A 17,461-nucleotide genomic window follows, 5' to 3' on the forward strand; every position below is an offset into this window, starting at 1 on the left:
ATATGCATAAGTATTCTTCCAGAGCAAACCCCATTAAGCCAATTTCATTTTCATACTCAGTGTTTTATAAAGCACAAGTAAACTGTTTCTAAAATTTTCAGCACCAATATTTTTGTACTTTGCCAAAATGATTTTTATTGGAATAAACTCTCTTCCTTCTGAATTCTGAAGTAAAAGTGCAATTTATCAATGAGCTTTCATACATAACAAGTTATACCAATCTTCCTTCTCCCACTGTGAAAGTTCCTTCATGTTTTGTGCCTGAGTCCAGTTTTTCTGGGTCAGTTTTTTCCAGATGTAAATGTTGGCAAGAATACTTTTACTCTTCCATCAAATTTTTGTTTACCTATAAAATTTACAATGTAAAGTTTTATTTCTTCTGACTCAGTATTTACAGAATTCAGAGTTTCTAATTAAATATGATTTTTTAAAAAATCGAGAGCAGGGGCACCCGGGTGGCTCAGACGGTTAAGCGTCTGCCTTCGGCTCGGGTCATGATCCCAGCGTCCTGGGATCGAGCCCCACATCGGGCTCCCAGCTGGGCAGGGAGCCTCCTTCCCCCTCTCCCTCTGCCTGCTTCTTCCCCTGCTTGTACACTCTCTCTGTCAAAAATCAATAAAATCTTAAAAAAAAAATCTACAGCATATTGCTGTTTGGCTTTAGCCACTTTCAGTTTTACTCTCTTTTGATTATTTCTAACAGTCTACACTACAGCCTCGGTCTTTGCATTTGTAAAATGGGGCTGATCATAATAGTGTCCCTCTCTTGGGATTATTGTGGAGAATAAGTGGTCTGATGCAGCCGAGCACTTAGCACAGTGCCCAGCACAGAATAAGTTATTCAAGTTCAAATTCCTAATACAAGAGGCCTTTTGTGATTTGCTCCTCCCTCCCCCACAACCTTCTAGATGCTTTGCCTTCAGGTCCTCCTGTCCTAGCCCATCTCACGTTGTTTAATGCCTCTGTGCCATCACACAGACTGGTCCTCCCACCACAGTCCTCTCCCTCCTTCCTCCAGCCCTCGCCCCCACTCAGCCCTCACTCTAACTAATTCCTCCTCTTCCTTCAAAATGCTCAACTCTCGTTTCATCTCAAAGCCTTCTGGGCCTGCCCCTTTGCCCCCCTCTGCTTTCATCCCATCTTCAGGACATTACTGGTATCTTTTTCAGTGTCTGCAACCTAATGAGCGCCCAATAAAGTGTATTCTACTAAATGAGTGTACTTAAACATCCCTTCTCTACCTGAAGTGTCTTCATATTCCACCAATGTCTTTGCCTTCTTTTCTTCTTTCCCAGCCACTGCCTGAGTACACCCATCACTCTCAATTGAAATTCACTTGATTCTACACTCCTCAGATGTTACTGTGTCCCAAAGGATGGCAGGGGGAAAATACACCCTTTTAAGCCTGCAATCCCGTTGCAAAAACAGGGAAATGTTCACATTTAATAATTCCTCTGTGTAAAACCTTTTAGTAGCTTCCTCTAACCTTGATATGAAATCTCAAAACCTCACCACAGCTGAACAAGTCCTATGTGCTCTGGCCTCTGCCTACCTCTCCAGCCTTATTTCATGTCCTCCATCCTCAACTGCATTAAGCTCCCTAGTACCTTGAGGTCTTTGCCCACATTGTTCCCTCTTCTTGAAGGCCTATCCCACCCCTACACTCCCTTTACCTGGATGAGACGTATTCTTAAATGTGACTCAGGCTAGGCTAGACCACTCTGTTATACAAGGTCATGGACGCTACTGACTAGCACTAACTAGTAAACCTCAGAGAACCTGGATCCTTGGCCCAGGAAAAAACATTGTGACCTTTATGTGTCATTCCATGTCTCTCCAAGTCTCAATTTCTCCACTTATTAAATGGGGATGTAATACTCATCAAACCTATAAAACTGTTATTAAGATAACCAATGTGATTGGAAAAGCTTTACAAATAGGAAACATACTATCTTAAAGGCTTAAGTTGCAAAATACCTTTTGGAAGGTAACTTTCCACAATATTGAGAGCCATGAAACTGTTCATATCTATTGACCTAGGCATCCCACTCCCAGAATATATCCTATGACAGGTTTTTCTATCCGTCCACCCAGAATGTTCCCGTGGAAAGCACATTCCTAGATTATAGGCTGAAGCTTACCTGAGCTCGGATGTACATTATGTACAATTCCCATTTCTTTGCCACCCAAGAAGACACATCCTAGTGAAGGATGTTACTCTAGGGGTTGTTTGGATTAAGTAAATAATCCACCAAATTCAGCAGATCACTTATTAATAAACTGTTTGCAAGTTTTGCAGCCCATCAAGACACAGCAGTGTCTTGACATTCAAGTTAGAAACTGCCATCCTTATGAAATAACGCAAGAGAATTTTACAAATGAATATACAGAAGTTGGCCAATAATGATAGTAGTATCATTGCCTCCTCACAAAGGTCCTGTGAACAGAAGGCATTTATACTTTCTGGTCTCTATGTGGAGCCATGGTTTTATAGCCACACAAAATAAGTCGATAGCCAGCAGAACATGTTCGATAGAGCACTGCTTGGGGGTCAAGTGGCCTGAGCCACTAACCGTTTCTGGCTGTGATTCCTTGGGCATGTCATTTCAGCTCCCTTAGTTCCCCTTTACTCAAACTGGTTCCAGAGTTGTTGAGTGGCTCAAAGAGGATACTGGACATCAATGTTTTGTGAGACGTAAACACCATACAAAAGTGACCTGTCTCGGCGTGCTGACTCTGTCCCTGAGCTAGGACCAATAATAATGTTTCAGGTCCAAAAAGTGGGCTTTCCTTTAGCCTTAGAGTAAGCAACACTCTAGGATTCCTAGTGGGTCTTCATAGTGTCTTACCTAAGACAAGGATAAACCACGATCTTAACAAGGCAAAATAAATATTTATTAGAAATCATAAAAGCATTTCTTCAATGGCACTAAAATGTTCTTACTCTGTGACTTCTTAATTAAACCCAGAGTTTCACACACACATAACACTAAGAACAAGTATGTGAATTAAAATTGACAAGGATCAGGCACATTCCATGAGAACAAGGTGACAATTCTGTGTTTGGAACCAAGATCACAGAATAAACATGTAAATCAACGCAAAACTCAAGTATGGCTTACAGGCCTTATCCCGGCCTATCGACCTGGGCCCCACCCAGAGCAAAAGGACACAGTTCAACCAGGCCTTGAGGAAGGAGAGGAACTTCAATAATACTGGGCTCTCTCAGGCAGGAGCCTTCTAAGAGCTTAATTACTTCACAGTACAATCTCGTACACCTTCTGCTACATCCCAGAGAGGAAGGTAAGCACTATTTTTATCCCAGATATATACATCACATAACGTCTAGAATAATAGATTCCTCCTGAGGCAGTTTAGCCAAAGGAAAATTCCCAGCCAAAACCATTATCTGAGCACGGGAGATTCCATCCCTGGAAAATGCCTACCCCTTACATTACTGAAATGCAAATCATGAAGTTTTAAGATGTCCTGATATGCCCCTGGATTCAGTGTGGCGTGGTGTGTGTGTGTGTGCATGTGTGTGTGCCTGTCATAGGGATCACTGGGGCAATGCAGACTGCCAACATGGGTCATCGGAGCAAAGAGCCTTAGCCCCCTGACATAACATATGTGGCAACCACAAAGGTGGGCTCAAATTCACTGAATAACTGTGCTAAAAAAACAGATGGTGCTGGGAGAAACCTGTGGCCCAGAGGTCAGAACACTCCAACTTCAGCAGTTCTGATGTGACTTTCTGCGTGGCTGCATGGTGTTAAGCAAATCCACTTTCCTTTCCGGGCTTTAGTTTCCAGGTATAAGATAAGGGAACTGATCCTTTCAAACCAATGATCTTTGACTCACTGCTTTCTTTCGCCTTGGTAAACCTACCCAGGCTCAGACGATCTAGGCTGAAAGCCTTTCAGGGATGAATACGGGTACAGAAAATGCCCCTGCCCACAAATTCCATCCAGATCCACAGAGAACAGCTCTCCAGTTGTGTGAGAAGACCAAGATCCCATTATTGATTTCCATTCACCTCACCCCCAGCTTCTGTTTAAATGGGAAATGGCGAGCTATCCGACTTTATCCATTCGTATATGAATCAGAACAATTCTGGAATTCCTAGATCAGGGCACCATGGATCCAAATGGTTGCCCTTCAGACCAGGACATCTGCTCTGGATGTATACAAGTAGGGAACTCCAGATACAGGATGCTGAGCTCCAGGCTAAAAGGACCTCAAAGTCCATCTCTGATCATGATTCCTTAACAACATCCCTAAATAAGTTCTGCTTAAACATCCTCAATATCTGGAGCAGTTGCTAGATGGAACAGAACCAAAATCTTTGTCCTTGAAATTTCCTTTGGCACTGTTTCTGCTCCTCTGGAACACAGGTGCTCCTCCTGCCTCCATGACAACCCTCCTCCACCAATCTTCCCTTTCCAGAGAACATGCCTAGGCCCTGCTACCCCTGCTCACACCAGAGCTTGATCTGACCACCACAGCTTAGAGCCCTGGTCGGCTTCAGCTGGGAGTACAGGGGCTGAAGCAAACTGTGCAGGTCTCAGGCTCGTCCCTGACCCACCCCACCCTCTCCCAAGCCCTGACCCATCAAGGGCACAAAGGCCAAGTGTCCACTCACCCAGGGAAGTTGGCACACAGAGCAGCCCAGAGTGGAGAAACGGGCCCAGAGTGGACTCCTTGGCCCGCACTCCTCAGTTTGCCTCAGGTCACATTCACTAGCCAATTGCCAAGTTGTCTAAAGGCCAAATTTATTGTTATGCCCTTTAAAATTAAAACTCACGGTTAATATCTTTGCAATTCCACCTCCAAAAATTCCCACATGAATCCTTTTACCAGATACCTAAGGCAGAGTGGCTTTTATGGTTGTTTAGGTTCCAGTGATCCAGAAGAAGTCTCCCATCCCCACTTCACCTCTGCCCCAGCCTGACTCTGCGTAATTTTAGGGGGAGAAAAGTCAGAGGATGAGGCTCTAAAAAGAAGCCCTATGTCTTGGCAAACACTCCTTTTTCACACTCCTTCTCAGCCTCAAAATTCACAGTTAACAAAAATATTTAATACCAGAGCATTCCGGGTATTTCGTTAAATTCCTCCAATGAGAAGTACTGATGTATAATAGTAACCTCTGAGATTTAAGACCGTGGAAACAGAGCAGCTGCTATTTCCGTGCCAGATGAAGCCCCGCTCCCAGCTGGGAGGCACGCATGATGACAGGGCCAGGACAAACACAAGAGCCAAGCTCCTCCACCCACGTCACGGCAGCCCACGCAGGCCCTGCCTGGCACGTCTCATGTGCACTTCTGTGTGTGTAAAGAAAAGCTTCTTGTCCCTGCTCTGGCCACCCTGAGGCCAAGTATATAATACTTATATCCAGCCCCAAATCCCCAAATCTGCTTCTCAGCTTTTAAAATCACATACTTCATCTGAAGTAACTTTCATTCAAAACTGAAATGTCTTTTCTCTATTGAAAATAAAAACCCTGTGTTAATTACTCTACGGAAAACGTCTCTCAGTCTGAGACAGCTGGAACCTTGGCGTACCAAGGCACTCGCTCCGAGGGGAGTTTCCTGTTCCCTGAAGGGTCCGGACGGGCATTTCCACAGCTCAGTCCCCTCTGCCCCCAGGATGTCCGACTTAGTTCAGTCCCCTGTTTGTTCTGGGATGGGATCAAGAATCCCTTAAATTCAGGAGACCCAGTCACGGTAAGGGAGATGGTGGAACGTGTGGGCTAGGGCTGGGGACTGTGGAGGAGATGTTGGCTGGAAGGAAGTTCTGCTCCTCAGGCCTCTGCCCCTTCCCTGCCCCCCACCTCCAGCCAAGCTGCCCTGCAGTTGGTGAGCCCAGGGGCTTCACCCTGGACTTCAGGGACTTCCAGGCTCAGGACTGCCGGCCATGGGTTTACACCAACCCTTTGCTGAGTAAAAAAATATTCAGGGTGTTTCCCACTCAAGCAGATCGACAACTGCCTCTCAGTACAGCCCCCGACTCAGCACAAGGGTGCTTTCCGCCTCTGGGCACGAAGTGCGAGGCCGCATCGCGTCACAAGCCCTCAGCAGGGAGTCCGGGACCCAGCCTGCAGCATCAGGTGGCCCATGCTCACACCAGCTCTGGATTCTGCTTCTACACCGAAGTTTCTGGAAACTCATCTATTTCATCAAATGCATTGAGGGTGGTTTTGCTGTTGCTCCTGGAAGAATCTTGGATTTTGTTGAAATCTGCTTTAAAAAACAAAACAAAACAAAACAAAAAAAACAGACACCAAAACCACGATTTTAGAAAGGCGGTGCTCCCTAATGGGGGGTTCCATGTCTAGCGCACCACCTAATTCTTTTCCCCGCACCTGATTTTTAAAAGTTATTCCAACTAGGGTTATAAAATGTCACAGCTGAAAGGGACCTGAGAACCCATTTAATTCAACCTCCCATTTTGCAGATGGGGAAAATCAGGGCCCCAAAACGCAGTTTGCCTACGGTCATGTGGTCAGACAGGCATGGTCATCACACTTCCTGATGGCAACACAGTACCTGTCCGTCTCACGGGCCCCGGGTCTTCGTTGAGGAAGGAGACATGCGTTTTCCACTCAGTCCACTTCACCTCATTGATCCTGCGAGTGTGATAATCATTCTCACCACTTCTCAACTGCACCTCATTAAATGCAAACACCTAGCCTGGCATTTGGGGTGTTCTAGACAGCTCCCCTTCTGTCCATGCCAGGGATCTGGGACTCCTGCCTTACATGGTCATGTCTGCAGTGTTGGGGTTTAAACCCTGCACTAGTCCCCATCTTCCCAGACCTCAAAGGATCAGTCCCTTCCCAGTGTGTGGGGCCCAGAAACTCAGAGAGGTGTCAAGGGACATCTTCAGACAGCAACGGCTGGGGCCTTTCTGGTGAGAGGCAGCCCAGGCTGAGGAGATGTGACAGTGTGAGGATGAAACTTGTAGAAGTTTAGAAGCTTGGGGTTAAACTAGGGTTAAGGTTGCACTAGGAGAAAACAGTTAGGGTTCAGACCCCAATAAGAGTGGGCAGAGTCTAAGCTGCTAGTTTGCAACTTGAGGCAATGGTTTGGCTGAAGTTCATGTTCAGGGAACATCTCTAGAATGAGGGTGTGAACGTTAGAAATATTTGTTAGGATAAGGGTTATAGAGCCAGAAATGGTTGTTTCCATGGTGCGGGAGTCTCAGTCAGAGAAGGTGGGCACGGTAAGGTTATATAGAGGGCAGTCTGTAAGGTCAGGCAGTCAGACGGGGAGAGGATGAAGTAGACTCGTCATCAGAAAAGTTGGTCATGGCATGTGCAAATACTTTTTAAAAACCAAAAAGCTTGGTATCTGTCCAAAGTAGCTGTCTCCCTCTCCATTCGCCCGTGACAGGCATGCCTCAGGCCCCCTGGTGTCCCATGAACCCACGCAGGCCAGACAGAAGGGCAAGGACTGCCCGGTCGGCAAATCTTTCCTGAACCAGACAGTGGACAGGGAGAGGTCACGGAGGCCACTGCACGGGGCAGGTTGTGGGGGGGGACTGTCCCCAGCGGCCTCCTTCCCTCTCCCTTCGGAAGCTGGTGAAAGCCTCGTCCCAGGGCTGGTGACCCCGGAGGAGGAAATTCCATGCACTGAGGAGGCCAGAACCGACTGTGGCTGTGGTTTGGGAAGCAAGCGGCAGCACCGTTTCTCTGACAGTCCCTGACTCATCTCTCTTTCGCCCCCCAGAGACCACCGTCAAGGGGCCCCTCTCCCTTCGTTACCGCAAACACAGCCGGAAGTCTTCCTCTGCTACTTTACACAGCTCTCCCATCCGGAATCTGCTCCTCAGCCATTCTGGTAACATCTTCTCAAACTCCAAAATCGTCCTGGCTCTCTGGGGACATAAATGAGCCTAAGCATATCAATGAGGAGCCGGCCCAGGAACACAGCTCTGCATGAGTGTGCAGGCACCACCCCCAACACACACACGCACATAAGTACATGCACACACCCCCAAACAGCCAGCTCCACTGCACCGGATGCTTCATGCACAGAGCCGAGGGTTCAGCTGATCTACAGAATTCAAAAATGAAAACCACCAAGTTCAGGAAAGGTGTTCAAATTGCTTGAAACACAACATAAACACTGTTTCTGGAAGTGCAGGAGCTTCCTAACTGAAAATGTTAGGATCCTGGGATCCCACACATCATGTAATCCCACCCGCATGCCAGGCTTGGAAACCCCTCAGCAGTTTAACTGTCAATAATTTGTCAAATCTCTCCTGAATGTAATCAACAATCCAATTAAGAAGACTCTAATATAATTAGAAACTTCCTTGTGTCAAATCAAAGCTTTCCTCCCTGTCATTGCCCACGTACCTCAGTTCTGCTTTCTGGGGTCACAGAAGGAAGCTGTCCCTTCACAAGTAGCTCCGCAGATATCTGAAGAAACTCTCACCTTCTTCAACCCTCGTCCCAGTACCATTTCTTGTGAGGCACAGTTTCCAGTCCTCTCCCAAGCCTGGTAACCCACTCTGGACCACTCTGTGGGTTAGTGTCCTTGTGCGTAAGGCCCCCCACGGGTAAGGAATGTTGCAGCCAGGATTGAGGCATGCAGAATTGTCGCCTCCATTATCCTATGCCCTATACACCTCTTAATGCAATTGAAGGTCATGGTTCAACATCCACACATCACACCAGAGTCTGAGCAGATCATGCCCATAGCCTGAGTTCGTCTCAACTGTGCAGCTGTCCAGTCACACTGCCTAGACCCTATACTCAAGGAACCTAGACTAAGACGTCCCCAAACCTGGCCAACCACAGGGAGCTGATGCAGATTCCCAGGCCCCACCCAGGTCCGCTGGGACAGACGGTTGTCGGTACAACGTGCTGAACTGAGTCCCCGTGAAGACCCCCATACCACGGTCCCTGCCAGGCTCACCTGTAGACGCCAGATGCGCTCACTCTCCTTGGAGACATTCTCCACGGTTTCTCCCATCAGGGCGATGAGCATGTTGAGCAGGAGGACGAAGGTGAGGATGACGTAGGTGATGAGCAGGAACAGAAAGAGGATGGGGTACTTGGAGTTCTGCTGTATGTTCAGGTCGCCCAGGCCAATGGTGAGCTTAAAGAGTTCCAGCACCGCCTCACTGAAGCTGCCATAGGAGCTGCAGTCCTTGTTGTCGCTGGGACACTTCTCGATCAATGAGGCCAGGGCTGGGAGGACAGAGTAGGGTGTTCTCCTCTGGCGCTCTGCCTGGTTAATTGCCCAACAAGCTCATGCATACTTGCACGTACACACATCCCCCCCGCCCCCCAGCCACACACACACACTGCAGGCCTACTGCCTCATCCCCTCTGGTCATTTAGATTTCACCTCCAGCCTCAGCTCCTGGAAGCCTCATCAGGCTGGTTCTCTGCCTTGACCTCCTGCAAAAAGCGCTTCCTGCCTAACAAAGCCCACACTCTTTTCTCCCTCCCCTACCCTGCCATTCAGCCCTTGATCACTCACAGCCTTGCAGAGTTGCTAACTATAATCTATGTGCGTCCCCTGGCTCCCCAACCAGGCTTTGGGCTCCCAAATTCCTGTAGCCTGGGCCATCTCCTCCAAGACCGTAAGGTCCTGAGTTTCTTCCTCATGCTCTGTGGGGAGAACCCCTGGCCTAGACCTGGGCCTCTTTCTTCTCTCCCTTCCAACACACCACAGCAGTGGCTCATTGCTAAATGTATAGACAGGCGAATGGATGAATGTTCAAATTAATGAATGAGTAAATGGAAGGATGAATAAACAGGCAAGTGAAGGAGCAAATAAATAAGCACATTGTGGCCCAGCAAAGACACCAGAAGATGGGAATGCCTGCCTAATTTCAAATGCCAATGATCACGGGGGGGGCGGGGCATAGGGGGGATGGAGAGCTGCCATGGGAAAATACAATGATACCTCTCTATGCAGAAGCTAGAAATAAAATCAGGTTGTACAAAGGAAGAGACTTTAGGAGGGGCCTCCCCATCCTCAGTCCCCAGGAGAGCAGAGGCCCTCACAGATATATCTGAAGCAAACTGCAAGTAACATGATGTGGGGGGTCAAAGGAGCTTACCTTGATGCATTAATTTACTCTTATTTTTTAAAGACCATCAGTCATATGTCTGCAAACTTTAGTTTCCCTATCTGTAAAATGGGGCCCAAACCACCTGCCAAGCCTCTCTCAGGTTGTGAGGGCCACGTAGGATGCTGGGTGTGAATGTGGGAGGCATACCCCACAGGACCAGAGTAGACGGACAAGAGTGACAGGTCTGGTTCTAAGCCTCAGTTACCTTATGATCAGGGATGATGACTTCCCCTTGGTCGAGATATTGAGAGAAATAAAAAGACAATGCTTGGAAAATGCTAAGCATGGCAAGTGCTCCACCAGCAGGTGACATAAGTTGCTGAGGCTGCTGCGTGCTCTGTCATTTTGACATCTGTATTAGGTGCTTTACAAATGTGGGAGTCCCTATTATTTATAAATCAATTACCTACTCCAAATCCAAGTAGGAACACGATATATACAAACAAGAACTTCAGAACATCATGCAAAATGACCTATAAAGGGAGAAACATGATTCAAGGGTAAGATTTGAGCACATATTCACTAGACCCTGATCTCCTTACTGCTTCCCACCCTCACCCAGCCCCAGCCCTAACCGTGCCTTCCCTCAGACCATTCTCCCTTCCCCTAGCAAATCCTTCTGATGCTCCAACGCTCAGCTCTGGGCCCCATCTCCTCCAAGAAGCCTTCGCTTCCGTTCCTGCTCTCCTCCCTCCTGGCACACAGTCTGTCTCTGTCCCTGATGATCCACCCTGTACGTGAGCACCTTCCTTCGTAGTGTCTCACGTCTGAAATCCTCACACTCCCTGGGGGCAGTGGTGTGCTAGAGCCTGCTGACGCCAGCTCCTAAGAGCTGACGGTTACATTTTCATGAATTTTGTAAGCCGGCTGTTAAACAGAACCATTATTAAAAATTAAATCACATAAACTTATAATTAAGTAAATTATATTAAAAGCAAAGATAATAAATATTCAAAACTCACAGCTCATTTTACAATTACGTATGCTATTAAGGTTATTTAATCTCTGGCAGCCATGTGGTACACATACTGTATCGTGTGTTACTATGCATCTCTTCCTGCCTCTGTGTTCAACTCTGTCATACCAGTAGCTGGAAATCAGCCGTGGTAGGATTTACACCATGGAAATTAGTAAATGGGACAAATCATAGACTCATTATTTTGCTGATTGTCTAGATCTAGATTTAAGACAGCGATGGAGACAATGTTAAGGCAGATGAAACTTTAATATGTGTCCTATCTGTAGCTGAGATGTCGTGAATAACATGGTAACATTAATGAAAGAGTCTTCCAAAATCTGTAAAACTATGATCCAAGTCAGCAAATAAGTGGCTCACATCGCTGACAAACAAGGGAAGTTCTCACAGAAGGCTGCACTGTTTCACTTTCATCTAACTCCTTAAGGAAAACATCAACCGGTATCGATGTTTCAACAACACTCTCTGTCACTTGCACCCATAGACTGGCAACAGATATAGGAATTCAAGAAAAATCAACAAATCATTCTGCCAGATTCAACTAGCTACGTGGGATTTACAATAAAGAGCATTATATAGTTCATTATTTGTAAATCATGCACTACTCATCCTTTCCGTGGTAAAAATGTATCATGAACATAGTAGCTGGGGTCTGTGCTTGTGTATGTGCATTTTCCCCAGAGAGCTGGTTGTTAAATATTTACCAGCACACCACTGCCTGGGGGGAGACCATTCCTTCCCAGTGCCCAACAGGCCCAGGTGTTTTAAGGTCTGGACACTGAAAGCCTGGCCAAAAGCAAAGGGAGATGGTGGTGTTTGGTAGAAAGAGCAGAGGCTTGCCCAAGGGACAAGCCCCTTTTGCTGTGTCCAGACCCGTTTCTCCATCTGAAAGATGGACCTTCCCTGAGGCTCCCCCAATGCTGAGCCCGCACATCTGTGATGCTCACGAGCCTCCAACGCACCTTCTGGATCATGACGCTGTACATGCCCATGGACTGGAACCCCCGCGTGTAGTAGAGCATGTTTGCCCAGCCCAGGGCCATGGCCAGCACAAGGCAGGCGAGGTACTCCTTGTAGGTGGACAAGTACAAGAAGACGGACAGCACCACAAGCACGGCTTGGACAAAGCTGTTCAGGAGACGCAGGGACAAGGGCCTTACTCACCTCTGCTCGGCAGCGGGGCGAGCCCTCCACCCCTGCCTCCCTCAAGCCCTGGACTTCGGGGCAGGCCCTCGCGCCCCTGCCTCCCTCAAGCCCCGGAGCGGCACCCCGATGGGTCGTGCTGAACAGGCTGGGGAGGCCGCCAGTGTCTGACACCCAGCCTTGCAGACGGCAGCCCCAGCTGCGAGTCAGAGCCGGCAGTGGGCTGGCAACAGCTGGTGGGGACGTTTAAAAAGCACAATCCCCAGGACTCGAGGAGACTCCAGCTCAGGAGCCCATCCCCCACAGGTCAGGGAACCACTGGTGTAGACTAAGGCAGATCCCCAGGACTCGAGGAGACTCCAGCTCAGGAGCCCATCCCCCACAGGTCAGGGAACCACTGGTGTAGACTAAGGCAGATAAGCAAATGATTGCATTTTCAACAAAAATGACAAAAGCTAACAACGTCTGTACTTAAAAGCCAGTCATAACAAAAGTCCCCCACAACCAGCTTTTTAAAATCTTTTTAAAAACTACAGTATATGCTAAATGATAGAGAGCCTAAACAGATTGGTGCCATAACAGTATGAATGTACTTAGCACTATTGAACTGTACACTTAAAGTGGTTAAGACGGCAACTTTTATGTTATGTAGATTCTACCACCATTAACATTTTTAAGTACCATGTATAACAAACACACAGGCTCAAAATCTACTCCTAAACAGGGCTACTACACCATCAGTTATGCAGACCTCTAGATAAAAAGCTCTATTGCTTGTAACATCACACAGTCTCCATGATTATAAAATAACTCGTTAAAGTTAGGACACAGGCAAACTTGCTTTTCTTGTGCAGTGAAAAGCAAATGTTTGGGTGATCGATGCATTTTTTTGGACTGAAGTGAGGAAGCAGGTGTTCACCTTCCTCACCACTAACAAAACACTTAAGAAGCAGAAAAGCAGGACAATGCGCTGGTGCCTTTTGTCTGCACGAAAGCCAGCGGCCGGATAAATGAATTCTTCTCTGGAATTATCATATTTTCTCAAAGGCGGAGACTCCCATGTGGCTGACATCATGGGGTTCATCTACTCACTGCAGTATCTGGGCACCCCACTTGCCCACAGGGATGAAGAATTCCGTTCACGCCTCTAGAAGGCAGGTACATACTTAATAAAACACCGAGGTATTTGGAAACATTGGGCCAAGATTTCAGGTCCTATAGACCCAGCTTCCCAAATGCTCCGAAGACGGACTTTGGTGGGATCGATAGAGCTCTGGAGCCCAACCTCCTTCATTCCACATAGCAAGTCCTGTTCCATTCACGTGGCAGCAATGCTGAATCAGCCTCTGTTCATTTAGGGACAGGCATCACGCAAGCCTCTGATGTTAGCTGCCCATGACCTCATTCCGCGAGGCTGCTGAGCCGGGCTTTCTGGCCAGGGCTCCAGGGTAGGCAACCGTGCCCTAACATAGGGTGAAGATGACTGGGAGGCTGGGGCTGGCTTTGACGCCACTGAGGCTCTGCCAGACTGTGAGTAACTCATTTCCCCGCTCTGGGCTTCGGGTTTCATGCCTGCGGATGAGACTTGATGATTTCTCTAGGGCTCTCCGGCCCTGCTCCACCAGAGTCCAAGATGGCAACCTCTAGACCCCACACAACTAGGAGGAACGGGCCCGGACTACCCCGTCATAGAGAAGTAGACAGCACTACTAAGCCTTGTCCTGCCTTCTCGGCCACACCCACCACGCAGGGCTCTATGACAGGGTGGAGACAGTCATCACTGCAACCTGACGGTGGGCACTCTGCTGGGGTCTTCTGGTCCTCTCCATGGGCATCCATGGGCTTCTCTTACTAGAAGGGACAGAGTAGGTCCCTGGCCATGAGACTATGGCAGAACAGCTGGGACATGGTGACATGGGAGGATGCTTGTTCCAGAGGACACAGCAGCCGCCATACAGGACTTCGGCCCTGCCTGTGCAGTGGGGACCAAATGGGACAGACCTACTTACAAGACAAAGTGAAACCAGGCATCAGAGAGAATGGACTGCAGATCCGAGGGTCTCAGCAGGAAGATCGCGATGCCCTGAGGCCAAAAAGGAAAGAAAACCTGCACCCTCTTCATGCCTCTCACTGGAAGATCTGAGGAAGGTGGTGTTTCCTCAGGCCTGAGACCCAGTGGGGGGGAGGGTGGGAAGGCCAAGCCAGAGCCCAGGTGAGGGATATGGAAGGGGACCTGAGCCTGGGAGTAGAGGCAATCCAGGGTAGAAGTGGCTGCACCCCCAAATCATCTCACCTCGTTCACTCTCCCCCTCGTCCTTACCCGGACCCTGCAAAACAGCCCAGTCACACCATCCCCTGCCATTCCCCAAATACAGCCTCACTTCTAAAGCCAAAAACAAGAAACGACAGGTGTTGGTGAGGATGTGGCGGAAAAGGAATCCTCCTGCACTGTTGGTGGGAATGCAAACTGGTGCAGCCACTCTGGAAAACAGTATGGAGCTTCCTCAGAAAGTGAAAAACAGAACTACCCTACGATCCAGTAACTGCACTACTGGGTATTTACCCAAACAACAAAAACACTAAATCAAAGAGATACATGCACCCCTATGTTTACTGCGGCATTATCTACAACAGCCAAGCTAGGGAAGCAGCCCCAATGTCCCTTGATAGATGAATGGATAAGGAAGATGTGATATATATACAATGGAATACTACTCCCCAGCCATGAAAAAGAATAAAATCTTGCCATTTTCAATGACATGGGTTAAGTTGGAGAGTATTATGCTAAGGGAAATAAGTCAGCCAGAGAGAGACAAATACCATATGATTTCACTTACATGTGGAATTTAAGAAACAAAACAAAGGAGCAAAGAGAAAAAATAGAGACAAAGCAAGAAACAGGCACTTAACTATGGAGAACAACTGATGGTGTTACAAAGGGGAGGCGGGTGGGGGGTCGGGGAAACAGGTGAAGGGGATTCAGGAGGGCACTTGCGGTGGTGAGCACTGAGTCCTGTACAGAACTGCTGAATCACTATATTGTACACCTGAAACGAATATAACGCTGTATGTTAACTATATTGGAATTAAAATTAAAATTTTAACTAAAAAAAAAAGACAAAAAATGATATGGCTTAGCTCTCCTGCCTCTGAGCCTTTTTTAAAGCTGTTCCCCATGCCCACCCTGTCATGACCTCCTTTCAAATGTCCTTGTGCCAAAGCCCACCCTCACAGACTAAATGTCATTTCTGCTTCCAAGCCTTCCCCCGCTGCTGTCCCCATATAGGAGTCATCTCTCTTCCTCTGGGCACTGGTCTGAACCCTACACAGGGCCCTTTCCATAGTCTCTTTTAGAGTCCAGGCATTTGTGCCTGTCTGAAACCCCCCGCAAGGCTGCGAGTTTAAAGAGGACAAACTCCCTCCCTCCCTCTCACCTCTCCCAGGGCTCCACATATAGAAGGTGTTCAGAATATACCTATTGATTCATTGGTTGATGGATGGGTCGATAAGGGATTGATTGATAAACCCAGATGAATGGCTGGGTCAATGAGAGAAGTGACTGAATGTGTGGATGGAGGGACAGGAAGATGTGTCACTGAGTGGCTGGGAGGGTATATAAATGGCTGATAGATGGACAGAGGGATGGAGGGGCAGATAGATTAAGTAGGCGGGACAGGCCTAGTGATTTACTTATTCTCCTTTTGTAACTAAGAAATGGAAAGCTTAGAAAGGAAGTGCTCCCTGTGGTAAGGCAGAGCAGGGCCGATCAAAGCCAGGCCTGCTGCCCCCCTGCCTGCCCCCCGCAGGCAAGTCCAGAGGGCCTAGTGGCCCACTCACCTCCTTCACAGAGATGCACAGGGCCCAGATGAGCACGAACATCCTTCCTAACAGTTGCAGCCACCCCATCTTGTGCGTCAAGGCCAACGGGTGTGGGAGGGCCTGGGAAGAAGGGAAGGAATGGACGGGTGCAAGATGGGGAGTGAGGAAGGCAGGGGTAATGGCAGCTCCGGGTGTAGGATGCACAGACACATGCCAAACCCTCTGGTTGAGCCAGAGGCCAGCACGAAGCCCAGGCTCTGTACAATGTGAGAGAAAGAACGGCAGCTTCCTGCCCCTGTCCCCATCCACAGTGGGACCCAGAACTCTATGGTGAGGGAAACAATCCAATCCATGCTAACAACCCCTCACACCTCGTGGCATTTTTTCATTCCAGAACCCATTCATATCCAGACACTTAAAGGACACTCAAAGCTGAAGCTCTGTGCCCTGTGTAATGAATGGGAAACTGAGGCCCAGAGTGGGGGGACCCCCCATTTCCTGTGGCCCTCACAGCAGACACACCCAATTAGCTCTTTAGACTTAGGTGGAGCCTGGGCAGGGCCTGCGTCTCCCAACCTTCCGGATCTCCCCACAATAGCTAAGCACTAGAGACATATTCAATTCCCTAGAAGCTGTGAAGGATGACTGCCGGGGAACACCATGCGAATGTCTTGGTCATTCTGGGCCTCAGTTTCCTCACCTGCACATGGGACTGCTCCAAGCTCCTGGAGCTCTGACCACCCCACCCGCCTCCCTCCAGGGGACCACGTACCTCCTCTTCCCGGGGGCGGTAGTAGGAGACCAGAGTCAGGGTGATGTTGTAGAAGAAATAAAAGCAGAAGGACAAGAAGAACATGTACTTGGCAAACTTCTTCCATTTCATATGCAGCAGTGTGTGCAGGGGCTCCAGGGTCAGCATCTCATGCCGGTTCTGGGGGGCAGAACACCACCACCATTTTTAAAGGGCCCTCATTCCAAAGGGAACTCTGAGTCCGCCCCACCCATGGCAGAAGGGGCCATTCTGTCCCATGGACTGGTGTGGCTGGAAATGCTGGGAAGGTAATTTCTAGCTCCTGAGGCTCCTTCCCAGTGCCCCCAGGCAGCAGCCAAACCCCACAGGAGCTAGGTTTCCAGTGGGAGTACCTGCTGCTCAGTGGGGAGCAAGGGCTGCAAGGGGGAAGGGCCGTGACTGCCCCAACTTGGCCCCTTTACTGTGTAACCTTAGGGAAACCCCTGACACTCCCAGGGCCTCAGTTTCCTCATCCATAAAACTGATATCAACCAAACTACCCTATCAACCAGGCTGCCGTGAGCCTTCAGGGAGACCCCAGACAAGGCAGGCTCTGGTAAACATGACTCTTGGTAACATGTGGAGGATTAAGTTCCAGTCTGCTGCCTCACTTCCCCCCAAAAGCTGAAAACCTCTCCCTGCTGA

At 48.5% G+C, this 17,461-nt stretch overlaps 1 protein-coding gene across 2 annotated transcripts in view; it reads right to left on the reverse strand.

The window, feature by feature from the left end:
• Positions 1–6,140: 6,140 nt before the first annotated feature.
• Positions 6,141–17,461, reverse strand: part of TRPV3 (transient receptor potential cation channel subfamily V member 3) — a 31,102-nt gene continuing 19,781 nt past the window's right edge. Inside the window, exons 9-17 of one of the 2 annotated variants that reach the window (XM_088027346.1) lie at positions 16,799–16,957; positions 16,045–16,146; positions 14,217–14,290; positions 12,027–12,192; positions 10,495–10,561; positions 8,921–9,195; positions 7,762–7,874; positions 6,545–6,624; positions 6,141–6,235 (exon numbers count right to left, since the gene is read on the reverse strand). In XM_088027346.1, the coding sequence (XP_087883472.1) occupies positions 6,141–6,235; positions 6,545–6,624; positions 7,762–7,874; positions 8,921–9,195; positions 10,495–10,561; positions 12,027–12,192; positions 14,217–14,290; positions 16,045–16,146; positions 16,799–16,957 (1,131 nt within the window). Of the gene's footprint in view, positions 6,239–6,544; positions 6,625–7,761; positions 7,875–8,920; positions 9,196–10,494; positions 10,562–12,026; positions 12,193–14,216; positions 14,291–16,044; positions 16,147–16,798; positions 16,958–17,461 lie in introns of both variants that reach the window. The other variant, XM_028095453.2, reaches the window with a different exon arrangement.

This window comes from Eumetopias jubatus, unplaced genomic scaffold (assembly GCF_037043125.1).
Source record: "Eumetopias jubatus isolate StellerSeaLion01/CBP00866 unplaced genomic scaffold, mEumJub1_p1.0 scaffold_10, whole genome shotgun sequence".
NCBI lineage: Eukaryota > Metazoa > Chordata > Mammalia > Carnivora > Otariidae > Eumetopias > Eumetopias jubatus.